This window comes from Puma concolor, chromosome B4, assembly GCF_028749965.1.
Source record: "Puma concolor isolate L17-30 chromosome B4, mPumCon1.1.hap2, whole genome shotgun sequence".
Classification (NCBI taxonomy): Eukaryota; Metazoa; Chordata; class Mammalia; order Carnivora; family Felidae; genus Puma; species Puma concolor.
The window spans coordinates 107,374,794-107,402,396 of NC_141673.1; the positions used below are offsets into that span (position 1 = coordinate 107,374,794).

The 27,603-nt window shown below is 43.9% G+C and overlaps 1 protein-coding gene and 1 long non-coding RNA gene across 47 annotated transcripts in view; one reads left to right on the forward strand and one right to left on the reverse strand.

Annotated features, from left to right (window-relative positions):
- CACNA1C (calcium voltage-gated channel subunit alpha1 C) overlaps nt 1–27,603 on the forward strand; it is a 767,747-nt gene that overhangs the window by 79,397 nt on the left and 660,747 nt on the right. For 5 of the 42 annotated variants that reach the window (XM_086714476.1, XM_086714477.1, XM_086714472.1 and 2 more), the window contains exon 1: nt 22,355–22,916. The exons of 25 other annotated variants lie outside the window; for them this stretch is intronic. In XM_086714476.1, coding sequence (XP_086570602.1) covers nt 22,868–22,916 — 49 coding nt within the window. In that variant the 5' untranslated portion in view covers nt 22,355–22,867. Of the gene's footprint in view, nt 1–22,348; nt 22,917–27,603 lie in introns of those variants that run through there. 12 more of the 42 variants (XM_086714466.1, XM_086714465.1, XM_086714474.1 and 9 more) reach the window with 6 other exon arrangements.
- LOC147579405 (uncharacterized) lies at nt 9,137–25,584 on the reverse strand. Of its 5 annotated transcripts, XR_015253903.1 has the most exons (7): nt 25,343–25,584; nt 18,663–18,753; nt 17,739–17,822; nt 17,445–17,523; nt 17,118–17,162; nt 9,516–9,577; nt 9,137–9,424 (listed from the first exon to the last, which is right to left on the reverse strand). It is a non-coding gene; the product is annotated as an uncharacterized LOC147579405 (long non-coding RNA). The 5 variants fall into 5 exon arrangements; XR_015253905.1 differs by lacking the exon at nt 18,663–18,753; XR_015253901.1 differs by having other exon boundaries at nt 17,118–17,822.

Here is a 27,603-nt window from a genome sequence, read left to right on the forward strand (position 1 = left end):
CCATCCATGACCACATTTTGTGGGTGCTATGCCAGCCTCTAGTCCCTGACAACTGAGAAAGTAAATACCTGGTTGTATAGAAGGCTAGCTTTTCACCCTCCCCAACCTTCTCTATCTTTAAAAAGTCAGTGCTTTAGGAAGGATAATACGTTAAGCCAATACTGTGTAACTCTTCAGTGAACTGAGAAAGGAGCTGTCACAGACTCATTTTTGGTTTAGAGAGGCAGTGGTTGGCATGGGAGGATTCAGGCTGCCTGAGGATGGAGGTTTGCCAGGAACGAAGACAAAGGCTCCACACAAAGAGCAAGAGGATGCTGAATACAAAGTTCACTTATTTCCCATTTTTTTTCTAAAGCATTCTTGTTTGCTACCTTTGGTATGCGTGTTCAGAGGACAGCTTGCTGAAGGCTGGTATTAGCTCACTTTAGGGGATAGCTGTTGGGCACAGTTTATCCCAGGCAAAGTTCTACCAGCTAAGCTCACTGAGCATCCGGCCTCATCGGTACAGATCTTTCTCGACTTATAATGGGGTTATGTCCTGATAAATCAATTTTAAGTTGAAAATATCAGAAGTCAAAAGTGCACTTAATACACCTAACCTCCCGAACATAACAGCCTAGCCCACCTTGATACTTACACTAGCTTCCAGTTGGGCAAAATTATCTAACATAAAGCCTATTTTATAATAAAGTGTTGAATATCTCATGTAGTGTATTGAAGACTACTGAAAGTGAAAAACAGCATGGCTGTAAGGGTAAAGAATGGTTATAAATGTATCAATTGTTGGCCATGTGATCACGGGGCTGACTGGGAGCTGAGGCTCACTGCTCCTGTCCAGCATTGTGTGAGAGAGGATTGTATCGCATATTGCTAGCCCAGGAAAAGATCCAAAATTCAAAATTCAGAATCCAAAATTCAAAGTACACTGAATGCATATTGCTTTTGCAGCTTCGTAAAGTCAGAAAATCTTAAGTTGAACCATCATGAGTTGAGAACCATTGGTCCCTAGCAGTGAAGGCAGCTTCAGCCAATGACAGGATCACATCATGAGACAGATTAACCTACCACTCACTTGTATACTCTTACCTCCTCAAGTTCTTTAAAAAGCTACAGAAATAAAGAATTTGTTGTTGGGTAGGCATGCCAGGAATTTTAATCTTCTACAAATATAAATGTGAGATTGTTGAATTTCTCTTGCTTTTATTACTGGTATCATCAAACACAGCCCTAGACTCACTGTCTGCTGACAGCCATTCTTGTTTTATTATCTCAGAGTTAGCTGGGAGTTAAAGTGTATTAAGGACCCAACTCGGTCTTGAAATTATTTGTTAAAAACTGTAGGGTACTTAGATAGCTATATACTGTATGATTCCAACTCTATAACATCTGGAAAAGGCAAAACTATAGAGACAGTAAAAAGATCAGTGGCTGGGATGGGGAAGAGATGAATAGGCGAGCAAAGAGGATTTTTAAGGCAGTGGAAATACCCTATATGATATTATAATGATGGATATAGTCATTATACATTTGTCCAAACCCACTGAATGTATAATACTGAGAATGATCTTGTGGGTAAACTATGGATTTGGGGTAATTACGCTGTCAATATAGGTTCATCCTTGGTAAAAAAAAAACAAACAAAAAAACATAACATTCTGGTGAGGGATGTTGGTTCATCAGAGAGGGGATGCTTCTCCTTCTCAACTTTATGGTAAACCTAAAACTGTAGCAAAACAAAACAAAATAAAAATAAAAAGCACGTTGTGCCTCTGAAGGGGAGAGAAAGCGCAGGACCATCCTACCTGGATTCGAGTCTTTTAGGAAGGGGTGTGGGCAGATAAAGCGGGGGTGTGTTGCAGAGCCCATTCTTACCATTGTACAAGTCAGGGAAGAATTTAAATTAGCTCAGGATTCTAACCATCCCCCACCTGATGAATAGCACAAAATTTTGAAAATACCTGAGCCTTCTATATAGCTTTTCAAAGCTTGGGGACTGGCAGCATCCTCCTCCTCCGGGAGCTTGTAAGAGAAATGCAAAATCTCAGGCTCCACCCCGTCTGTGGAATCAGTCTGTATTTTAACAAGATCCCCAGCTGACTCATATACATATTAAAATTTCAGGGGCAGCTGGGTGGCTCTGTTGGTTAAGAGTCTAACATCAGCTCAGGTCATGATTTCCCGGTCTGTGGGTTTGAGCATCAGGCTCTGTGCTGACAGCTCAGAGCCTGGAGCCTGCTTCAGATTCTGTGTCTCCCTCTCTCTCTATCCCTCCCTGGTTGTGCCTGTGTGCGCTCTCTCTCTCTCTCTCTCTCAAAAAGAAATAAACATTAAAAAATTTTTTTAAAAATTTGAGGAGCACTGGAAAATGAGAGTCCTTCCAGGTAGAGTCTTAGCATACGATCCCAGGCAAAATTGTGAAGGAGTTCTTCGAATTCACTAATCTACTTTTTGATAGTCTTTTTTCTCATTCAAGTTTTCTTCTCCCTCCATTCCTTTCTACTCTCATCCCCTTCTCCCCAGACTGCCCCCCCCCTAAAAAAAGCCCAGATAGACAAATAATAACACAGACTGTATACTCAGTATGGCCCAGGTCCCTTACATACTGGGACAAAAGAGATATGAGAAGATAATTCATGTTAAATTCTAAGTGACTTCAAAACTTGAAGAGTTCTTTTGTTGGGATATTATAAAATAGGATACTTAATAAATCACTAACCTAAAGAGTGCATTTCTATTTGTAGAAACTGAGTCATTGTGGTACTCTGATAAAGACTGTAGACATCTGGGGGATAGGGTGACTTTCTTAACACTCATTTGACACTTTGTAGGCAACCACTTAACTACATAACAGACTGACTCAACTGAAAGGATGACCCCTAAAGCTTCTCAGACTGGTAAGTCCTCATTGCTCACAGACACTAAATTCTTAGTGCTGCATCTCAGATACGTTTTTCTTATCTGTATTATTTTCATGTACTTGGCCCCTTAAGGTACTAAGTCCAGGTTTAAAAATACGTGATGGGTCACCTGGGCGGCTTGGTTGGTTGAGCGACCAACTTTGGCTTAGGTCATGATCTCATGGTTCATGAGTTTGAGCCCCGCATCAGTCTCACTGCTGTGGAGCTTGCTTTGGATCTTCTGATCCTTTCTCTCTTTCTGCCCCCCAGCTCTCTCTGTCAAAAATAAATAAAGTATTAAAATAAGTGATGGATGTTAGAAGAGTTTTGATAAGCCAAAGAAACATAAGAGAATTTTATTTTTAAAAATTTTTAAAAAGTTTATTTATTTTGAGACAGAGACAGCGTGAGTGGGGGAGAGAGAGGGAGACAGAGAATCCCAAGCAGGCTCCGTGCTGCCAGTGCAGAGCCCAACATGGAGCTTGAACTCACAAAACCGTGAGATCATGAGTTGAACTGAAACCAAGAGTCAAATTGCTTAACTGACTGAGCCACCCAGGTGACTCAGAATCTAAGAGAATTCTTGGGGCACTTGGCTGGCTCAGTCAGTAGAGCATTTGATTCTTGATCTCAAGGTCACGAGATCAAGCCCCACGTTGGGCCTAGAGCTTACCAAAAAAAAAAAGGGGGTGGTGGAATTGTTGAGATAATATTTCTGGAGATACGTGGACCCATGCTTAATAGGTGCTAGTGGTTTGCCAGGCAGCTTTGACATGTGATAAATGCTCAGATGTTTTTGTGTCCATTTTCTTTCCAGTTACTGTAGGAACAGATCTGACTTGCGTGATATTTCCCCTTTTTATTGCTTGATCTGATTTTTCTCTCATTTAAGTCACTTCCTAGAGATGCAATCCAACATCACAGCAACTCCCTGACTATCCTGGGCCCAAATGTTATCAGAGGTGAAATCCCTAAACATGAATTTTGTCAATAAGTGATAGTAAAAGACAGATGCTAGGAAAAGGAGATGGATAAATACAGGTGTTACAGATGGGACACCGGCAAATGCAAGGATTGCAAATGCTTTGTAAGTAAACACAGCTTTTATAGGTAGGAAATTGCAAAATACAGTTGCTATGAGCGATGGTCTTTGGGGCCAACAGTCAGCCCCTTGCTACAAACAGGGGCCTCTTACTAGAAAAATAAGAGTCAAAACATGCATATAGGGTCCCAGATCCCTAGAAGAGGGTCTTTTTAGCTAGATAGCCCACTAAACAATGATGAGCAGACAAGTGAAGCAATTTAATTTAGTTTAAAACTAAATTAGTTCTAAATTTAGTTTAAAAACTAATCATTGTGGGTAACCTACCAGGGAGCTTCGTCAGGAACATTAACTACCAGCTCAAGGCCACCCTTTCATGTAGATACTTCTGTGAAGTGATTGAGAGAAGTAGGGCAGGTCTCCTGGTCTCAAAATATCTCCTCTGTCAGTCTGTAATATGCCTAAAATTGCACCATTAGCAAATATTCCTTTGGATAAACTCCCTACCACCTCCAGAGATTGATAGAACAATCATTCATTCATTCATCAAATGTTTCTTAACCACTTACTATGAACCAAACACTATTCTAGGGAACAGAAATTTATAGGCAAATACAACATGGTTCTTGCCCTTGAGATGCTCAAAGTCTAGTCAAAGGGACAGGAGGTAAACAAATAACTCGAATAAACAAATGGCAATTAGCAATATAACTAGTGCTCTGATACAGATAATTGCAAGGCTCTGTGGGGGAGAGAGGAAGAGAATTCTCACCCACCTGAACAGGTGAGGCTTCAGGACATGATTCTTGACCTGAGTCTTATAGGATACAAAGGATGCCAGACAGATGCCAGACAAGTGCCACACAGATGTCAAGGATAGGGGTTGGCAACTTGGATGTGGAGAGAAGGAATGGGAGGTGATTTTGGACTATGGGGCTCTGTAAGCAGGAGGGAGCATCACTGTGTCTAGGCAGAGGAGAATAGACCTTGGGTTCCCATGGAACATCATGTAGGTATTGCATGCCTATGTGTGTTTAGAGAGTGCTTCTGCAAATTGGGGAGAGGAGGCATGGCAGAATTTATGCCCAGAGATGGAGGATGGCGCAGACCAATTTGTCTACTTGGTCACTTTGTTGAAGGCACGATAGCACCATATTTCTCTTCATTCAACGTTCACCCATTCCTCTTTATTCAACGTTTTGCCACCCACATGCAGCTTTTCTATCCAGTGAAGTCTCACTCCATAGCTTCAGCAAAGAGAGAGTTAACCAGCAGATTTTTGAGGTTAGACAGTTAAACTCCATCTGTGTGTTGTTGTTTTTTTTACATTTATAATTTGGGCATTTAAAAAACTATTGAATATGGCTTAAATGGGGTCTTTGTGTAATGGGAAATGTTTTAAGCCCCATGCTTACCAAACTTCTATAACATTGATCTGTCCCAGGAAATGGAGCCTGCTCTGCCCTCTGCAGTACAATTCATCTTAATGGGACCTTAGCTAAATGCATGACTTGGCAGCAAATAATTTGGTTAATCTAAGTACTCCCTTTACAGGATTTGCTTTTGGAGTTTTAAGGGAAATTTTCAAGCAGAAAATGGTTACTGGGATAAAATTGTTGAAATTTAGTTTGCCTTTCATGGGAAATTTGGCAGAATTTGGTTATCAAACTCCAGGTGTAGGCTGGGTAGTGTGGAGACATTGAATATTCTTGACTTCTGCTTCTGAAGAATTGGTTTCAAATATTTTCTCTTCAAATAGGTAGTGTGGACTCTTACATAAGCAGTGGTGGCCAACTCTTTCCCCTTTTTCCAAAAAAAGGAATTAAAAAACAAAAAGAAAGGACTGGAATTGTGCTTAATGATACTCAGGTTGGACCAGAAATGATTACTGGGTGCTACCACAGATTGTCAAATATGATTTAAAATTCCATCTTTCTGGTAATTTTCTACTTCCTGCTATTTTTCTACTTTTACTCACCACATGTTTTCATATTAATGTTGTTTTATACTCAGAACCCTCTCCTTGGGGGTTTCGCAGTTTATGGTTGAGGGAACTGATACTCAAAGAACATAAGAGACTTGGCTAAAGTTACACAGCCAGGTAGGAATAGATACAAGCTTTGAACTCAGATTTCATTCTAATACCTAACATTTTTGGCTCCCAGACTGTACATGAAAATATGACAGATTCAGATCTGTTCAATAAATCCTGACTGAAGGCCAGAACCAGGAGAATTTCTCCTGAGGCTGAGAAAACCCAATCTCAAGTTGTTGAAAGGGTAGACCCAAGCAGTGAAGTCCAATAGTCTTCTCTGTTGGGTCTCTATGGATTAAAAACATACTTGAAAATTGAATGATTCTGTCATGGAATAAAATACAAATAATCTGGGGTCAAAAAGAATCCTCAGGAGTGTTTGGATTGTCATTTTCCAAAGGATGTTTTCTATACTCTCTGGGATAACCAGAGACATGACCACATGACACTTAGCATCTCTTTCTCTAAGAATCTCAAGACTAAAAACCTTGAGAAGGGAGGCAAATTGCTCAAGACCATGTTGGGGATAAACAAAGGGTGGGAAGGAGAAATCAGACATGTTAATTTGTTTCACAAACACGTGTTTATAGACCAGGCACCTGGCGTTGGGAGCCCACCTCTCCTTCTGAAGAGCAGTGCACACCAGTGTGGAGGCAGAGTTAGCCTATCCATAGGCTGCCCTAGGTGGGCCTCCCTGGGCATCAGTCCTTGTTGAGCCAGGAGTCCCTACACTGCTTTGCTTGCATATTTCCCAAAAAGAGTTTCAAAAAGTATGTGCTTCACTATACATTTTCAAGTTAACATCCAAAAATTTTCAAAATAAGTTTAAATGGTTGTAAATGATGCAATTTCTGGTGCTTTGTAGATCTTGACAGTTTAAAATAAAATAAAACTGTTGCACCCCTCTTTAAAAAGTTTCCAATGAAATATAAACACCATCGCTATTTGAAACCTCTATTTATCCACTCAAAAATATTATATAAAAGCTGTTTTTTAAATAAGATTTTGCATCATTTCTTTTTCACCTTAGAAACATATTTCCATTTCATTTCCTCCATAAAAGTTTACCCTGATGCAATATATTTTTATGCTGAAAAGTCTCTCATTGATTACACAATGATACTATTCTGCAACAAAAAGAGGTATATAAATTTAAATGTAAATTAAAAAAATTTCCTGTCACTATAAGGCTTGGTGCTACAAGTTTCTTCTGGGTTGAATTATCATCACAAATATTATTAATATACAATCGAGCAAGACAACATGCATACATTATGAGCTTTTTTAAAAATTCAAGTATGATTAACATACAGTGTTACATTAGTTTCAGGTGCACAATATAGTGGTTCAACAATTCTATACATTTCTCAATGCTCATCAAAAAAAGTGTACTCTTAATTTCCTTTATCTATTCCATGTGTCTCCCCACTCACCTCCCCTCTGGCAACCACAAGTTGGTTCTCTGTATTTAAGAGACTGTTTTTTTTTTTTTGTCTCTTTTTTTCCTTTGTTTGTTCATTTGCTCTCTTTCTTAAATCCCATATATGATGAAACAATATGTATTTATCTTTCTCTGACTGACTCATTCACTTAGCATTTTACCCTCTAGCTCTATCCACATTGTTGCAAATGGCAAGATTTCATTCTTCTTTATGGCTGAGTAATACTCCATTGTATAAATATACCACATCTTCTTTATCCATTCATCTCTGGTTGGGCACTGGAATTGCTTCCATATCTTGGCTACCATAAATTCCACTGCAATAAGGCATACAGGGGCATAAAATCTTTTTGAATTAGTGTTTTTGTATTCTTTGGGTAAATACCCAGTAGCGGAATTACTGGATCATTCTATTTTTAATTTTTCGAAGAACCTTCAAAAGCCTCCACAATGGCTGCACCAATTTGCATTCCCACCAACAGTGCATGAGTATTCCTTTTCTCCACATCCTCACCAACAATTATTTGCTGTGTTTTTGATTTTAGCCATTCTGATGTATGTAAAATGATATCTTATTGTGGTTTTAATTTGCATTTCTCTGATAAAAAGTGATGCTGAGCATCTTTTCATGTGTTTGTTGAATATCTATATATTTTTTTGGAAAAATGTGTATTTTTAATTGGATTATTTGGTTTTTTGGTGTTTTAGTTATATAAGCTCTTTATATATTTTGGCTATTAATCCCCAATGAAGTAATGATTAATATAAAAGTTAAAAATTATCCCAAATGTATCTCTTACAAAGATGGACGACTGGAGAGGGTATGGTGTCTGATTAAAGGAGGCTTTCTGGACATCAGTATTTCAAATATCTCCTTTTTTGGTGCCCTGGTGGTACTCGCATCACAGGGAAATGGATCACGGAAGGATGTGTGTGTGTGTGTATAAAGGCATGACTTTCTTCTGTCATGTGAATGAAGGATGCCTGTGAAAGCTCAGAAGAGAAAGAGAAAGTGGCTGGCAGCCTCCAGCCTCTGCCCCAGTTTGTCCTCCAAATAGTGTTAAGATTGGATATATGTGAAAGTTGGGGATCTGGAAACTGATTCCATTAAAACAATCCATGTACCATGAAGATAACACATACATCAGTTGAAGATGCCATAAACTACTCCAAATACTTTCCAAACCTGCTTAGGAAATTGCTAACATGTTCTTGATATATCTAGATAAGACTAGTTTGCCTAGACTATTCAATATAAATACAGGCATAAATATACCTTTACTTTCAGTAGATTTTAAGAGAAAAGTGTGTTTGGGGGATATTTCATCTACAGAATCAGTTGAAGTGGATATTGTCATTGATTTATCTAGAACAAATAAAAGCTATTATATGCCACATAAATTATAAATGCTGTCAATATTACTCTATCACAAGATTGTTATGGTTACAACATACCCTCTTATGAATTAGAATCATTGAATGATTTTATGCTGATTGGAATGGGAACCAATTCAACTAATCAGAACTTGGCATATCCCTAGCACACATGGGTCACAGACACACAGAGTTGTTGATTTATACTAGTCCGTTAGTCAGGATAGGCAATGTCGCACATTGGTGATGACTTCCACATTTTGGAGACTTAGTACAATAAATGCTTCTTTTTTAAAAAACAATTTTTTTAACGTTTATTTATTTTTGAGAGAAGGAGACAGAGCATGAGTGGGGGAGAGGCAGAGAGAGAGAGGGAGACACAGAATCTGAAACAGGCTCCAGGCTCTGAGCTGTCAGCACAGAGCCCGACGCGGGGCTCGAACTCACGGACCGCGAGATCATGACCTGAGCCGAAGTCAGCCACTCAACCTACTGAGCCACCCAGGCGCCCCAATAAATGCTTATTTCTTGCTCATTCTATATATCCAGAGGGGGGTTGTGGGAGAGGTTCTGCGGCACAAAGTCACTCAGGGATCTAGGCTGATGGATGCTTCTCAGTCTTGTAGCTGCACCATCTGGATTATGTGGCAGAAGAGAGAAATGGGAACATCGCAATGGGTCTTTCATCACCTCAAACTTGAAGTGACACATGTCATTTTTACTTACATTTCATTAGTCGGAACTAGTCCCACAGTGTGTACAGGTACAGAGTAATTGAGAAGTGCACTCTTCCATGTGCCCAGAAGGGGAGGAAAACAGAATATTATTGGAATTAAACTGTAGTAAAGTTGATATAGGTGTCAGTTCATAAGCAGCATTAATCATCTTGGAAAAAAATGATTACCAAGGGTTGGTGATAAATAATAAAACAACGAGGTTATATTCATTGCAAAAAATGATTATAGAAGCAGGACTGAACATGAGAAAAACAGAAAACTTGAATCTGTTTTGGAAAAAGGCAAAACTGGCAAACTTTGAAAGAATGAAACTTGTCTTCAAATATGACTTTTTTTACCTAAGACCTCTCTAATAGGTAGAGCTGGTTCTGCAGGGTCATATGAAGAGATAGTTCCAAGTCTCCTGTTGCACTTGAAAACTCTGCCAACTTCTTGACTCTACCAGTCTCCACCTGGTTACTGAATTGAAGTCATTTAGCAAGTTCATGATAGTCATCACTAGGAAGATATTCTTTTTGTGGACCATGTAAGCCCTTCAGCTTTGCTTTGTCTAAGTTGTTACCTAGATGTGTTATGGGGCATTGACCTCACTGTAATGGTGGTAATGTTCAGCTATAACTTCTCCATCTCCTGGGACTTGGAAAATCACTTTTCAACAATTTACAAGATAGAGTGACTAAGCCAGATCAAGCGTAATTAGTTATAGGAAATTTGGGTTTACTTTCTGAGAATGTAAATATTTGGAATTATTCTTATCTAAGTAGCTTATATTAGTATTCTTTCAGATTTAGTACAGGGAGGGGACTGCTGCAGGTTGGTCCAGGGTATCCCAATAAAAGATCCTTAGAATTTATAGTCAGAATAGAGGACCATCTTCAAAAAAGAGGTCTTAGGGAACAAACATCCTTCTCTTGTCCAATAAGGTACCCTTCCCCCAAATGTCAGGCAAAGGGCTACCTCACCTATGTCAGATCAAGAACCCAAAATTTTCAAGGCTATGAGAACTCTAGTCTAACATGATTTGTGATCTTCTAGGGAAGCAAGGTGGAAATTAATGCCATGGAATTCTAAAAGGGATAGATGCAAAGTGACTACTCAATAAAGAATGATCCAGAGCACAGGTATGAACTGAACCATTATCCATCGGTAAGAAAGAGAAAAACCAGGTGTCAGAGAGAAAAGACATTTAATACCAGCTGAAATATCAAAGGAAAGGTGAAATTACCAAGAGTGGTATTAATAGGAGGGCTGTGGATTGAACAAGAGAGTTGATAACTGATTTCTGATGGCCAGGGGGGGGAAACATGTTTTAAAGATAATAGAGAACTTAGAATGCATTTACAAAAGGATGGAGGGAGAGGAAAGAACGTTTATAAAGTTGGTTAGAAGATGAAGGTTCTGGAAGGTTTACTGAAGAAAACACTTTACAGTTTACTTTGAAAAACATTTTCAGGGCACCTGGGTGGCTCAGTCAATTAAGTATCCCACACTTGATTTTGGCTTAAGTCATGATCTCCCAGTTTCATGAGTTTAAGCCCTGTATCAGGCTCTACTCTGATAGTGCAGAGTCTGCTTGACATTCTCCCTCTCTCTCTGCCCTTCACCTGTTCATGCTCTGTCTCTCAAAATAAATAAATAAACTTAAAAAAAATTTTTTTTAAAAAATAAAATAATAATATTGCTCCAAAAATAGTAAGATACCTAGGAATAAGCCTAACCAAAGAGGTGAAAGATCTATACTCTGAAAACTATAATACTGCTAAAAGAAATTGAATATGACACAAAGAAATGGAAAGACATTCTATGCTCATGGATTAAAAGAACAAATATTGTTAAAATGTCTATAATACCCGGGGCGCCTGGGTGGCGCAGTCGGTTAAGCGTCCGACTTCAGCCAGGTCACGATCTCGCGGTCCGTGAGTTCGAGCCCCGCGTCAGGCTCTGGGCTGATGGCTCAGAGCCTGGAGCCTGTTTCCGATTCTGTGTCTCCCTCTCTCTCTGCCCCTCCCCTGTTCATGCTCTGTCTCTCTCTGTCCCAAAAATAAATAAATGTTGAAAAAAAAATTAAAAAAAAAATGTCTATAATACCCAAGAGCACCTGGCTGGCTCAGTTGGAGGAGCATGTGACTTGATCTTGGGGTCATGAATTTGAGCTCCACATTGAGTATAAAGATTACTTAAATAAATAAAACTTTAAAAAATGTTTATACTACCCAAAGCAATCTACACATTTAATGTAATCCCCATCAAAATACCAACAGCATTTTTTCACAGAACTAGAACAAATAATTTTTTTTTAATTTGAGAAAGAGAGAGAGAGAGCACAAGTTGGGCAGAGAGGCAGAAGGGGAGAGAAACAGAGAGAGAGAGAGAGAGAGAGAGAGAGAGACAATACCAAGCAAGCTCCATGCTTAGTGCAGAGCCTGATTAGGGGCTCAATCTATCTTATGACCCTGGGATCATGACCTGAGCCAAAATCAAGAGTGGGACGCTCAACCTACTGACCCACCCAGACACCCTGAGAACAAACAATTCTAAAATATGTATAGAACCACAAAAGAACCTGAATAGCCAAAGCAATCTTGAAAAAGAAAAAGCAAAGCTGGAGGTATCACAATTCTGGACTTCAAGTTACATTACAAAGCTATAGTAGTCAAAAAAGAGTGGTACTGGCACAAAAATAGACACATAAATCAATGGAACAGAATAGAAAACCCAGAACGAACCCACAACTCTATGGTTAATTAATCTTCAACAAAGCAGGAAAGAATACCCAATGGGAAAAATAATTTCTCTTCAACAAATGGTGTTGGGAAAACTGGATAGGAACATGCAAAAGGATGAAACTGGACGATTTTCTTATACCTCACAAAAATAAATTAAAAGTGGATTGAAGACCTAAATGTGAGACGTGAAAACTTAAAATCCTAGAAGAGAGCACAGGCAATAACTTCTCTGACATCAGCCACAGCAGCTTTTTTTCTAGATGAGTCCCCCTTGAGGCAAGGGAAACAAAAACAAAAATAAACTACTGGGATTACATAAAAATAAAAAAACTTCAAGGAGCCTGGGTGGCTCAGTTGGTTAATCATCAGATTCTTGATTTCTGCTCAGGTCATGATCTCACGGTTCATGGGTTTGAGCCCCACGTGGGGCTCCACGCTGATAGTGCAGAGCCTGCTTGGGAATCTCTCTCTCCCCCTCTCTCTTCCCCTCCCTCACTTGTTCTCTCTCAACAATAAATAAACTTTAAAAGAAAAAAACACAAAATAAAAAGCTTCTGCACAGCCAAGGAAACGATCAACAAAACTAAGAGGGAACTCATGGAGTGGAGAAAGATATTTGCAAATGACATATCTGATAAAGGGTTAGTACCCAAAATATATAAAGAACTTATAAAATTTAACACTCAAAAACAAATAAACCAGTTAAAAAATGGGCAGAAGACATGAACAGACACTTCTCCAAAGAAGACACATAGATGGCCAACATACACATGAAAAAATGCTCATCATCACTATCATCAGGGAAATGCAAATCAAAACTACAATGAGATATCGCTTCACACCTGTCAGAATGGCTAAAATTAACAACACAGGAAGCAACAGGTATTGGTGAGGGTTTGGAGAAAAGGAACTCTTTTGTACTATTGGTGAGAATGCAAACTGGTGCAGCCACTGTGGAAAACAGTATGGAGTTTCCTTAAAATATTAAAAATAGAATTACCCTAGCGGTGGCTGGATGGCTTAGTCAGTTAAGTGTCTGACCCTTGATTTAAACTCAGGTCATGATCTCATGGTTGGAGGTTCAAGCCCCGCATCAGGCTCTGCGCTGACAGTGCAGAGCCTGCTTGAGATCCTCTCACTCCCTCTCTCTCTGCCCCTCCCCTGCTTGTGCTCTGTCTCTCTCAAAATAGATAAATAAACTTGAAAAAAAACCAAAAAGCAGAACTACCCTACAATCCAGTGATCATACTACTGGGTATTTACCCAAAGAATAAAAAAAAACACTAATTCAAAGGGATACATGCACGCCTATGTTTATAGCAGCATCTACAATAGCCAAGATATGGAAGCAGTCCAAGTGTCCATCGATTGATGAATGGATAAAGGAGATGTGATACGTATATACAATGGAATATTATTCAGCCATAAAAAGAATGAAATCTCGCCATTTGCAAAGACATGGATAGAGCTATTGAGTATTATGCTAAGTGAAATAAGTCAGTCAGAGAAAGACAAATACCATATGATTTTATTCATATGTGGAATTTAAGAAGCAAAACAAGCAAAGGGAGAAAACAAGAGAGAGAATCAAGAAACAGACTCTTTTTTAAAAAAATATTTATTTTTGAAAGAGACAGAGCTTGAGCAGGGGAGGGGCAGAGAGAGAGGGAGACACAGAATCCAAAGCACATTCAGGCTCTGAGCTGTCAGCACAGAGCATAATGTGGGGCTCAGACCCACCAAGGGTGAGATTATGACCTGAGCCAAAGCCAGATGTTTAACCAAATGAGCCATCCAGTAGGAAACAGACTCTTAACTACAGAGGACTGATGTGTTCCAGAGGGGAGGTGGAGCAGGGTGGGTGAAATAGGTGGTGGAGATTAAGGAATATACTTGTTATGATGAGCACCAAGTGATGTAAAGAAGTGTTGAATCACTATATTGTACACCTGAAACTAATATTACACTGTACATTAAATAACTGGAATTAAAATGGAAAGTTAAGGGGCTCCTGCATGGCTCAGTTGGTTGAATGTCTGACTCTTGATCTTGGCTCAGGTCGTGATCTCAGTGGCTCTGCACTGAGCATGGAGCCTGCCTGGGATTCTCTCTCTCTCTCTCTCTCTCTCTCTCTCTCTCTCTCTCTCTCTCTCCTCTCCCCTGCTCACTCTCTCTCTAAAATAAAATTAAAACTTAAGATTAAATTTCAAAAAATAAAAAGAAAAGAAAAACATATTCTATCCAGCACAGGGAATAATTTTGGAATTGGCCTGGAACAGTTAAGAAGGTAAAGAGGTTAGGGAGGCTGAGTAGCAAAATGAACTATGGGGTTTAAAGTCAGGTCCTCTCCTACCCAGCTGAGTTGGTGTGGACAAGTTACTTAACTTCCCCAAATGTTCAATGTCTTTAAATAAAAACTGGGGATAATGTTTACCCCACCGAGTTGTTATATGTGTGAAGTTGAGTATTGAGGGAAAGGAGTATCTTCTGTAGTCTAGCAACTGCGCTGGGTTTATTTGCCACTCATTCAAGTATTAACATATGCCCATAATTTCCATTTATAAATGAAGAACTGAGAGAGAGAGAGAGACAGAGAGAGAGAGATTGCCCAAGTTTCAGTAACTAGTAAATATTGGACTTGAGATTGAAATGAGAATGGGTGAAGGGACTTAGTCTGAGTGAAGGTAGTATGTGAGTTGAATGGAGACTCCTCAAAATATATGTCCATGTCCTAATCCATAGAACCTGTGAATATTACCTTATTCAGAAAAATAGTCTTTGTTGATGTAATTAACTGAAGGATCTTGAGATGAAGAGATCATCCTGGATTATCAGTGAGTCCACCAACAAATGATGTCTTAAATGTGAGGCAGAGGCATATTTGACAGCCAGGAGAGGTGGAGGCAATGGTGACCACAGAGACAGAAATTGGAGTAATGTGGTCACAAGTCAGGGAATGCCAACAGCCACCAGAAACTGGAAGAGGCAAAGAATGAATGGTCCCCTGGAGACCCTGAAGGGAGCATGACCCCGCTGGATTTTTTTGACTTCAGCCCTCAAATCTGAGAGAATAAATTTCTGTTGTTGTAAACCATCCATTTAGTGGTAATTTTTTATTGCAGCCCTACGACATTAATACATGTGGGAATGGCTTCCACTCTGTGAAGGCCCTTGAGCACCTGAAAGGTGGACACAATATTGGACTGGTTCTGAGACTTACTGAGGGGATTCCTTCTGAGGGTCAGCAGGTCATCCATATGAAGCTGACTTTCTCAGGGCCTTGACAAGTAATCAAGAAAGTCATTTTAATGACTTAGCTCTTCTTTGGGTATCAGCTTTTCTTTGCAAAGAGCCATAAGAGATGAGGCCACTTGCCCCATTTTTCAGAGGGGGCAAACAGGGGGACAGGCTACTTATGTGACTTAGCCTGGACCGCTGAGTTGCTGAGTTAGAAAAGAGAGTGCCATGATTTGAACTCACATGTGGCATATGAATTCTCCTGCAAGAACAGCTGGTCTTCAGGATTGGGCCATCAACCATCTCGCTGCTTTCTACCTTTGGGCATTAAGTATTGCTGAAAGTCACAAGGGTGGGTATTTTACCACAACGTTATCCCTGCCGTTTAAGCTTGCTCTAGGATGAGGATTGAATTCCCCCCACACCTCAAACACTCTGGCCTCCTCTTTGGAATTGAAATTGGGGCTGAGCTGCCAGGAGAGCTCTCCTTAAATGCAATATATAAAGACAACCCAGTGGGTTAGCGGGAATCTGTTTTTATCCTATGGCTTCTAGATAAGTAGGTGAGGAGGAGGGATTCCAATGTGATATAGAAAAGAAGTCTGTCAGTAGAGGTTCTTCAATACTGACATGGGTTATGAAGGCAGCAGGGTTATTGTGGGTCTCTCAAAAGGAGGGCAGGGATCACTCCACCCTCTTCAGCTCTGCTCACTGAATTGTGAGTAGGGCGAGTTTTCCTGAAGCCTTTCTCTCCCCTCCATTTTAGATCCAGTACCTGAATTGTCTTGTGTAGTAGAGTGGACTGCACACAGCCTCTGGATTTGCATAGACTTGGGTTCAAATCCCAATTTTAATGTGTTTATTTACTTATTTTGAGAGAGAGAGAGAGTATGTGAGCGGGGGCGGGGGACAGAGAGAGTGGGAGAGAGAATCCCAAGTAGGTTCTGCGCTGCTAGCATGGAGCTTGATGTGGGGCTTGATCTCACAAACGCTGAGATCATGATCCGAGCTGAAATCAAGAGTTGGACACTCAACAAACTGAATCACTCAGGCACCTTTATATTTTTAAATGCTTTATAGTTTTAAATGGGCAGGGGTGAGTCTCTTTGGCAGGGCTGTGGTGGAGTCACATATTAGACACTTGATAAATCTTTCTTATGGGGATGAGGGATGATAACAACTTTAAATGAGCACATTGCACACTCCTTACCTGGATTATTAATTCTCCCAAGCACTCTAGAGAGGTAGGTACTATTGCTAGTTCCATTTTGTAGAAACTGGGCATTAGGAGCTGAAGTCAGGAGTCCACATTCCCACAGCTTATAGGAGGGAGGGCCTGATTCTATGCTTGGCCTGTCTCCAAAGACCAGGCTCTTAACCATGGTTAAAGCACCTGCCATGGTACCAGACACTCACTAGGTGTTATTAAGTGATGCTACTTAGTCTGAATTCAACAAGTATATATAAAGAGCACCTATGTTCTGGGCACTATTTACTCCTGAAAACATCTCGGCAAGTGACCTGGGAAATGCTGGGATGAATCAGTTAGGTTTGATTAAGGAAGCAGTACCCTCATGAGTACTGGGGGTGACAGGGAGGAAGGGATTGGTTGTAGGGCTGAGACTTACCCAGTGATGGGTCTGAAGTAGCTATAGATCAGCAGGGCCAGAAGTCTGGAAGAAAAGCCAGATGTGAGGTGGGAGAGAGTGAGGCGAAAGTTCCCCCAAAGGAACTTTTATTTTTCTCTTGCCACTTTCAACCTTGACTTTGAAACCAAAAGCTGGTACCCTTTACCACAGAACGGGACATAAGCTTTGCTCCAGACTCAGAGTAGCTGAAGGGGAAGATGTGGCAGGAGCTGGGGAAGGCTGTGGGCCCACACCAACAGGGAAAGTCCCCGGATGGGTCACAATGTGTTGACAAGTTTGAAGCAGCCCCCGTAGCCACACACTGACCTTCACAACATGAAAGCTGCCGTTTCACTTCTACCTTCCAAATGCCCCACAAATATCTGTTGTAGGCAATCCTGAGGAACTACATACAGAAGGTAATTTTAGGAAGGAATTAGTTAAGTTGGCCTGATGCAAAACCGCTGCACCGATGTTCCAATGGTGCCACTTCACTGATGCACATGGTCTTACTGAGGTACAGAGGGTAGGTAACCTCTTGGAAGGCACATTGAGGCAGAGCCTTCTGACTCACTTCTTCCCTGGCAGCCTTGGCTCAGACAGAAAAAAAGAAGAATGTACCTGTGATCCTACTTCCCAAAGAAAGCTCTTGTCAACATTTTGGTGTGAAGACTTTGTAGTCTTTTTCTTAGTTCAAGTATACACCTAGTTCAAATATTCAAGAAAAATGGAATCTTAGCATACATGATATTTTATAACCTGTTTTTCTTTTAGTGTGAATAGCCTTTTCCATGTCATTAATATTATTCCTTAACATTGTTTACATCTGCGTAAGAATTCCACAGCATGAATGTACCTAGTTTATCTATGAAGTGGTTAATGGCATAGTCTCTGAAGACAGACTACAGGGGTTCAAATCCAAGGTCTTCCAACATTTGCTAGCTGTGAAAATGGGCAGGCGAGTTAGCTATCCTCAGTTTCCTCACCTGCAAAATGGGGGTAATAGTACTTCCCTCAGAGGGCTGTTCTGAAGAACAAATGACTTTTTATATGTAGATAACCTACCTCTATTCTGATATTATTTAATCAACCTTCTAAATTGAATATTTAGATTGTTCCCAAGCCTTTCACCAAGGCTTTCACTTTTACACATACACCATAATTAACAAATTAAGTATAGTAAATATTTGTGGTTACATTAGGGAATCTCTTCCAGAGTGAATCATTGAGTGTCCATAATGTACAAAACATTATGCTATACACAAAGAAAAATGAACACAGTTCTCTTCCTTAAGACATTTGAAATGCAGTGGGGGTGGAGAAAAGGCACATTCATATACAAATATAATACTATGTACAAACATACCAGCATGTAGACAGAGGGCACAAATGAAGAACCGTGGGAGAGGAGAACACACCTTCAGCTGGGGAATCAGACAGGCAATGGAAGAGATAGAAAGACTTCGCCCTCTGCTCCCATCACCTCCCAGATCCTCAAATCAGAATTCAGAGTGGTTTTCGTTTGTCAGGTTCAGAATTTGTTACCTCGAGAGAGAGCACCAAGGGCTGTGTTCCAAAGGTTCCAGGGATACAGGTGTACAATGCAAGACCAAATATTTAGGAAATACCTTTTTTTCTGGAAAAGGAAAGAACACATTTCACAGCTGAATAGAGAAGTGAAAAATGAAACTAAAGAAGCATGAAGGTAATATTTACTTGCTAGATTTATACGGTGCCTACCTTTAGAAAAGCCTGGCTATAAATCCAGCATGTGCCCTCCCCTCCCGCCCCCCCCCCCCCCCACATACATATACTCTGTTCTGTTATCAGGCTCTGAATTCTCTGAAGCACATTTTGCGGTCATTTTACTATCATTTTAAACTCTTCATCCTTCTACCCACCCCAGATCACCCTCAAACATCCTCTCCAAGAGTAGATGTTTGGAGTCAGACACTCCTAGGCTAAATCCAGACTCTACAGTTTACCTGCTGGGTGACCTTGGACATGTAACTGAAGTCTCTAAGTCTCAGTTTCCACATCTATAAAATGGGGACCCGAAGAGCAATATCACATCACCTATTGCACCTAGGGCTGCAATGAGGATTACACGAGTGAGGCCTGTAAAACACTTACACAGTGCAGATCACTCAATGGTGTGATCACTTATCACTCTGACATAGGCCTATAAGGAAGGCCTTAAGGAAGAGAACTGTGTTCATTTTTCTTTGTGTGTTCATTTTTCTTTGTGTGTTCATTTTTCTTTGTGCATCCTGAAACTAGGTGGAAGAGATATTTAGATTTGTGTCATTTCTAATTTTTTCTGTTAGGTTGAAAATTGAGTATGAAAACACCAGAAAGGTGAAGAAGTCAGATTTCTTTTGTAACCAACAAAATCTAGACTGTTTCTAAATCTAGGCTGCTTTTCTAAAGGTAGGCACTGAATAATCTAGACTGTTCACAGGAGAATGAGGATGACTGATAATGTGTAATGCCTCTCCCAGGGGGCATTTGCATTTTCAACTGGGGCCAAAACCCTTGGCCAAAGGAATGAAGATGGAATGGTGGGATTTCAGCTACCAGGCAGGGGACAGTGGGAAATATTTTGATGCAGTGAATTTTAGTACTCCTAAACCATTTCAGGTACTCATTCATTCATTCACTCATTCATTCATTCAATGCATATTTATTAAGTAACTACTGTCTGCCAGACATTGTTTTATGCACTTGAGATATAATAGTGAACAAAATAGACAAAGATCTCTGTCCTCATGGGTTTCACATTTTAGTGGGGGCATAAAGACAATAAATAATATAATTAATGAATAAGTAGGCTTTATTACGTTACGGATTAAATACCATGTAAAAACTAGAGAAAAAGGGAGAGTGGCAGTCCTGGGGGGAGGTTGGACAGGTTGCATACTAAATATGGTGGTTAGGGGGCGCCTGGGTGGCTGGGTTGGTTAAGTGTCTGACTTCAGCTCAGGTCAAGATCTTGCAGTTTGTGAGTTCGAGCCCTGTGTTGGGCTCTGTGCTGACAGCTCAGAGCCTGGAGCCTGCTTCGGATTCTGTGTCTCCCTCTCTCTCTGCCCTCCCCCTGCTCATGCTCTGTCTGTCTCTCAAAAACAAACAAACAAACAAATAAATAAATTAAATAAATATGGTGGTTAGGATGAGCCTCATTGAGAAAGTGACATTTCCCCACTGTTTTGAAGGAAGTGAGGGAGTTCACCAACTGGACATCTGAGGAAAGAGTGTTTCTCAATGGGGACAGTTAGAGCAAAGGGCTCAGGGAATGTGTGTGTGTGTGTGTGAGAGAGAGAGAGAGAGAGAGAGAGAAAGAGAGAGACAGAGAGACAGAGAGATGGAAAGGGAGAGGGAGGGAGATGGAGATGGGGAGGGAGAGGGGGAGACAGGAACTGAGAGAGACACAGAAAGAGAAAGTGGCAGTGGGAGAGATCATTCCCTTGGGAACAACAAGGATTCAGTGTGGCTGGAGCAGGTGGGAGACCACTAGGAGATGAGAAGGTGTGCACTACTGTTCAGGTGAGTTTGTAGGCTACTCTAAGGAACTTGGCTTTTACTAAGTGAAATGGGAACCACTGGAGGGTTTTGAGCAGAGGAGTACAGTGATGTGACATTTTAAATGGATCGTTGTGACCACTGTATTAGGGATATACCAAAGGTGGGGAGGGAAAGGTACACCAGCGGGATCAGCTACTGCAGAAACTCAGGTGAAGGATGATGTTGGCTCAGACCAAGGGGGCAGCAGGGGAGGAAATGAGAAGTGGTAATATTCTGCATTTATCCGAAGGTAGAACAAAAGGGATGTAGGAGGATGAGAGAAAGGAGTCAAGAATGACTCCAGGTGTTTGGTCCCATCAGCTGGGATGAGGAAGGCTGTGTGAGGAGGAAGGCACAGAACATAAGGAATTCAGGGTTTGGATATGTCTGGTTTGAGGTGTCTATCCGACTCCCAAGTGGAGACTGAGGTTGGCTGTGTAGCCTGGCACTCAGGAAGTCTGGGCCGGAGATACAAATTTGAGATAGACAGTTGCTTAAAGGCATGAGGACAGATGGGATCACCCAAGGAATGAGTGTGGATGGGAAGTGAGGCGGTCTGAGGGCGGGAAGGTAAAGGTTTTCCCAGAGGGAATTGCAGGTTCCCCTGCTAGAGCTGACGAAGGTCCATTCTAGAGCAGCCCGGGCCTGCAGGGGGTGCCCTGGAACTGGCTGTGGTTGCAGTGATGGAGAGAAATGTTTGCTTCTCCGGGAAGGAGAGACGCTCAATAGATTCCTTCGGGAGTGGCAGGAATAATTAAGAGAAGTAGGTAAGGATATCCTAGTAGCACACGTGCTCGGCTGCCTCCAAGGAATTGGAAAACCTGGGTCTATTAATCTGTTCAGACATCTGGGCACCACCGCCTAGCCTACGAGGCCCCGCCTCTCCAGCCCTTTCTCTCTCTCTCCCCTCCCCTCTTCCCATCCTCGCCTCTACATGTCACTTCTACAACCGCTCTGATTATAATTGATCAAACAGAATCACGGAATCACGGCTCATTTTGCTGTTTTGTTCAGTGGCCCGATCTGCAAAGAGACTCTGCTAGTTGGGCAGATTGTATTCTCCCCTCTTGGAATTCCGCTCACAGAGGCCTTCCCGTCGTGGTCTGCCGCGCAGGGACACGCCGGTGCCGCCGAGGATAACGAGGGCGGGGGGCTGGAGGCAGGCGGGGTGGGGGTGGGGGACGCGGCGCCGGCGGCGGGGCGCGAGGGGGTGTGTCCGCGCCCCGGCCCGCCCGCCCCCCCTCCCGCCCTCCCCGGGGGCGCCCCGCGCGGCCCCTCACCCCCGCCCCTCGGCGGGCCCGCCGCCTCGCCTCGCTCCCCTTGACGTCATGTGGGCAGCAGGCTGGCTCGCGCGGCGCGGCCGAGGGCCCGAGCGGGTGCTCAACTTCGGGCTCAAGTCCGCGCGGTGCGCCCTGAGCCGTGCGCCCGGCTCCCCGCGCGCCGCCGCCGCCGCCACATCTGGAAGCGTTCAGCGCGTCTGCCTCCAGCGCGCCGGGCGGGCGGGCGGGCGGGCGCGGGCAGGGGAGGGCGCGGGCGCGGCGGGGCTGGGCTGGGCGGCAGTGAGCGCGGCGCTCTCTCGCGCGCCCGGTGTCTCCCTCTCCCTGCCTCTGCAGAAACAGCTCCCTGCCAGAACGGCGCTCGGCGCGGCGCGGCCCGGAGCGGCGGCGGCGCCTCTTCCTGCCTGCTAGCCCTCAGGAGTTGCTGGATCTTTTTGACAGAAAAAAGCCGACAGGGGCCTCGAGGAGGACTCGCCACGAGCGGGCAGAGACGGTTCGGCCCCCTGCTGGCCCGGGCGGACCCCTCTCCCCGCGTCCAGGGGTCCGCTGCTCCCCCACTCCCCTCCTTTCCACCTCTTCTCGCTCTGCCTCTCTCGATTTATTTTTTCGAACGGTGTAGCCGCCAGAGGTGCGGTGCTAAATTCTTGGAAGGGGCCCGGATGTACTGAGGATGCATTACAATTTCACAAAAGGAGGCAGTAGTGGAAAGGAGCAGTTTTTGGTGTTTGATGCAATAATGGGAATCAGGTAATCCTCAGAAGGGAAGAAGAAAATACTGCAGATCCACGGCTTCCTTGAATTTGCACGAAAGCCGCTGACCTCGGAGGAGGGATTAATCCAGACCCGCTTGGGGGTGTTTGGCCATTTCTTCCTCTTTGTGGCTTCTTCTCCTTTTAAAACAATTTTTGGTCAATGGTCAATGAGAACACGAGGATGTACATTCCAGAGGAAAACCACCAAGGTAAGGCTGGACCCCGCCGCCTCGCCGGGGCTCCAGCCCGGTCTCCCGCCCGGTCTCCCCGCCCTCTCCACCCCTCTCCCGCTCTCCCCCGCGCGCTCCCCGCGGCCCCTGGGCCGGTCCCTGCGGAGTTGCCCCGGGCTGCGTCCGCGAGGGGCGCCGGGCAGCGGGGCGCCTCCGCCTCGCCCGAGCGGCCGGGAGCCCGGCGGGACCCGGGCCGGAGCCGCCCGCGAGCCGGAGCGGAAAATTCCCGCCCCTCCCCCTCCCCGTGCCCGGCTTCTCCAGAGCATGTGTTTCCTATGAAATTCCAGGCGAGGGGGAAAAGTTCCCCAAGTGTCTGTCTGCTCTGCCTCGCTTTCTCGCGTTTGCCTGGGAAGCCCAACTGCCCGGCCGGCGGCGCCGGGGGGGAGGGGGAGCCGCCGAGCCCCGCGGGCCAGGGTCCCTCGCCTCGCTCCGGGCGCGGCTGGGAGCGCGCGCGCGCACCCCGCCCCAGGTCGGCCTCGCGCCCCCGGCAGCCGCCGGGCATCCCGCTTGCAGCCGGGCGCCCCTTCCCCCCGGCAGCGCGCTCCAGGTGGCGGGTGGGGGCCCGGGATGCAGATGTGAGACTCGGCGCCTCTCTCCCTCTTTCCCGTCTCCCTCGCTCCCTCTGTCTCCCTTCCTCTCGCCCGGCTCCCTTTCTCCTCTCTTCCTCTCTCCCTCTCCACCCCACCTCCCCCCGGCTCACCTACACCCACCCACCTCTCTACTGCCATTGACCCCGAGTGCACCCACGCCCCGTGTGTTCTTATTCGCACCCACATGTGGGCTAGCACCTGAGGATGTAAGCAGTTAGAATTCGGGCGGTGTGTGGGCTTTGCTTTTTCATGTTTTAAGGAAATAATGAAAGGGTGTGCCAAGCTCACGCGGCTGCACACTATTGCCCAGTGTTTTGCCAGCATCTCCATCCTTGGCATCAAGTGTCACCAGCTCCCCCCAGTGAGGGGGAAAGGCTTTCAGGTAACTCCCCACTTCTTGGAAACTTTCTCCCTCACCCCCATCCCCATATTAACAAGTTATTATGTTTTGGCATTGCTCAGCAGTTAAGGTTATGATGGAGTGTGGAGGGTTGGTCTTGCTGGAGTGTGGCAGCCTCCAGCTTCATCTCTGTCTTGTCTCTATGGCTTTCTCTGTCTCTTTTGGGTGTAGTCTTTCCTTTTTCTCTCCCAGTTTCCCAAGCCTCCCTGTTTACAATCTTCCTTTCAATTTCTTCCTCCTGAATACCTGTCGCTGTTAGTCCTGTTACTTCCTGGGGTATACTTTAAGTGATTCTCTGAGGACCCCAGCCTGGTGTGTGTGGGGGGAGCGGTTGTCTCCATGTCTCTTTTTTCCAGCCTCCTCCTGCCCCCATCTCCACCATTTGGGGACAGAGCCCCTGTCCTTTAGAGCCACCTGGCTGGTCTCTGTCCATCCTGAAACCGATTTGAGGGTCAGCTGTCCCTTTGCTTTCCAGCTGGGGTGGCAGCATGAGGATTTTGACTTTTTGGTAGAAAGAATTTTGTCAAGGGCCATGGGTTCTAGGGTGAGCCAGGGCTTTGTCATTAGGGCAGCTTCTGTCCCTGGATTTCTCGATGCCATGACCCCATCCCTCACCTGTTCCCCTGTCCCCTTTCTAGCAGATGGAGCAGTGGATGCATTAGGAGGGAGAGGGTGAGAAACACAAAGGAAAGGGTGATATTTGTGAAGTGTGGGGATGGATGTCTCCCCTCCAGGCTCTCAACTCGGTGTGAGCAGCCTTGAAGAGGAGAGCTCAATAGTATTGTCCTTACTATCACTAATGATGGCAGTATACTGTGGTAAGAATTATTATTCACATACCGATAATATTAGTTTACCAGGTCCCCTCTTACTGCAGGATAAACCCCTCTTGGCCCCTTTCCTTTCTTTTGCCCCTTTGTTCCCTGGCATCCTTCCTCCCACCCCATATGCACGGAGCAGACATTAAAAGTAGGAGCACTGACCCTGGAAAGGTTTATGAGAAAGATGGAGGGACAGGAGCAAGTGAGCCGTGGCCGGGAGCTCTGCCTTTCCAGCAACATGCCAACAAACACTATGGCAACCTGAATTCCAGTTCTCTCCCTTGAAGCTGCAGTGATTATATAATTCACAGGAGCAATTTTGCCTCCATTCCTGGATGCGGTCCTCAGGTGAAAGAGCACCAGGATCCCTGTCTCCCCTCCATTTCCCATCCCCCTTTCCCTGGTCTTTGGCATTGCCCAGGGTTTTTTTGCAGGGAGGCGAGATGGAGGGTGATGGAGGTAGGGAAGGGCAGACCTGGAAAAGCACGAATATCTACAAGGAAGGGGTTGCTGTGGTTTAATAACCAAAGGGGTGATGAAACATAATTGGGGGTTAGAGTTTCAGGAAAGAGAGTAGAAAAGCCAAACAATTACCTCAGATCAGTGATGGTGACGAACCAAAGAGTGGAGAACTGAAAAAGTTGCCAGTGGTGGGGCTTTACATTCTTCTCTTCCTGACAGAGTTGAAGGCACTGGATGCACTGGCCCTTTCTCCCCAGCTTTTCAGTGCTGTGTGTGTGTGTGTGTGTGTGTGTGTGCGCGCGCGCGCGCGTGCACGCGTGTGCATTGAGAGTTGGGATATGGAGACCAGTGGCCAGTGCATTGGGATAGCCTGAAGGTTCACTGAAGGACTGGCTTTTGACCCTGGGCTTCAGGCTGGGAGTGGCTCATGTGGGCCTTGCCTCACCTCTGGTGCCCTATCTACTCGGTCCCACGCCAACCTCCCGCTTTTCTGGGCTGATTTTCCATTGCAGGCTCCAGCTAGCAAATGAGTTTCTTAATAGTCAACCAGTTAGCAAATAAAACATCAGAATGTCCCTTATCTGCTGGAGACAAGGCAGAGGGGAGAAACATGTGTTCTGGGAGGGAAGACATACTGTGCTTTTCTTTTAACTACTTAGCAATACGGCAGAATAGTAATCATCATAATAAAGTAATAATAATAATGATCACAGTTAACTCTCTTTACAAATGGTCATAGACAACGTTGCTTGCACCTTAGCTTGTGTGGGTTATAGAAAACATGACATTAGCTTCTCTTTCTCTGGGTACTGCATGGAGGAAACTGGAGAAAAGGGGCTATTGAGGCTCAAAATATCATTCCTAGTATTGCTCTGATACTTTACAGTGTATCAGAATACTACATAATAAACTATATTACAAGAACCAATTATTCATTATTTCCATAGAGCACATGCTAAGAGTATTTAAATGCGTGCGCGCGCGCACACACACACACACACACTCACACTGAATAAGGAAAAGATTTCAGATTACACAAGAGTTTAATGCACTTTGGGGACCCAGTGAGTTATGGAGAGGAATATTGGTAATGCAGCCCCCTAAGACTGTTTGGACATTTCTACCTCATATTAAGTGGAGAATTGTTTTCTACAAGTAGATGTTACAGGTATAGTACTTTGCAGATGAAACGGTGAGCTGTTAGCCCCTGCAGCTGCCTCTCAGAGTCTTGGTGATGACTTGAACTCTTCCTGCATTTTTTTCTTTGAGTGAACATTGTCCTAGGTGGGTTCATCTATGTATATAAGACTTTGGACTTAACACTGAAGCATACCAAATGGGGATTTTGAGGCCCTGCTGATCTTTGTATCCTTACTTCTGGCACAGGTCCCCGCTCATTCAGGCCCTTGATACATGAATGAATGCATGCTGCTGAGAACGAATGAATGGAGACCTAGAAGACCTAAAGTGGATGTGCTTTCTGCCTCTCCCAGTAGGTGGCACTCCAGGGCTTAGGAGTCAGGAAAGGGGCAGTCTCCCTGCGTTTGGTGAGGAAAGATATTGGGAGAGTTTGGAGAGAATTTCCTGTGTGCTGTGACTCTTTGCTTATGCCTATACCTGCCCCAGTGCAGAGAACCCCAAAGACCATTGTGTGTTCCCGTGCCAGCACACACACCAGAGGACCCCCCAGTGTGACTGAGGCCCTCAGTGACCTTGCCACCCTCTGGTAAAGAAAACCCACTTTGGATTTCTCCCACTTTTGCACACTCTTACCTCAGACTTCTGTTTACCTCTAAAACAGCATCCTACTCAGCCTTGAGGGAGCCTTTTGGGTGATTAGCTGAACTTGTTATGGCTGTATATTAATTTTCTCCCTGATTTACCATAGATGTTTTAGTAACCAGAGGGGCCAGGACTTCCCAAGCCCAGTGGAATATGAGGTGACCAGAAATTTGGGATTTGGAAACCCTAACCTATAGGGTTACAGAGCTTGTCAGCTCAAAGGCAAGAAGGCGTTTTCCTAACTTTATTAGGGGGAAAAAAAACACAAAAACAACTGGGTACACTTCACAGCTGATTTCTGTTTATGAGTCTGGCTGGGCTCATGCTGGGTAATGGCAGAAAAGCTCCCGAGACCCAGGTTAGTCAGTAACTGAGATTTGTTCTAATTTTCAGTGATGTTTTCCAACTCTTGGTTGTTTCTTTTCTATCCCTTCAGTTGGCCTTCTTAGTTGTTGTGGCAAATTCTGTGAGGTCTGAGAACCTCTTGCTATCAGGTTAAGAAGGGGCGAATGAGTGGACCATAGTGTTTTCTTCCTTTTCAGTAATTCTTCCTGCTTGGTGAGGCATCTGTTTGTTACATGGTAGTAACAGGTCAGCTGGCGTCATCCCCA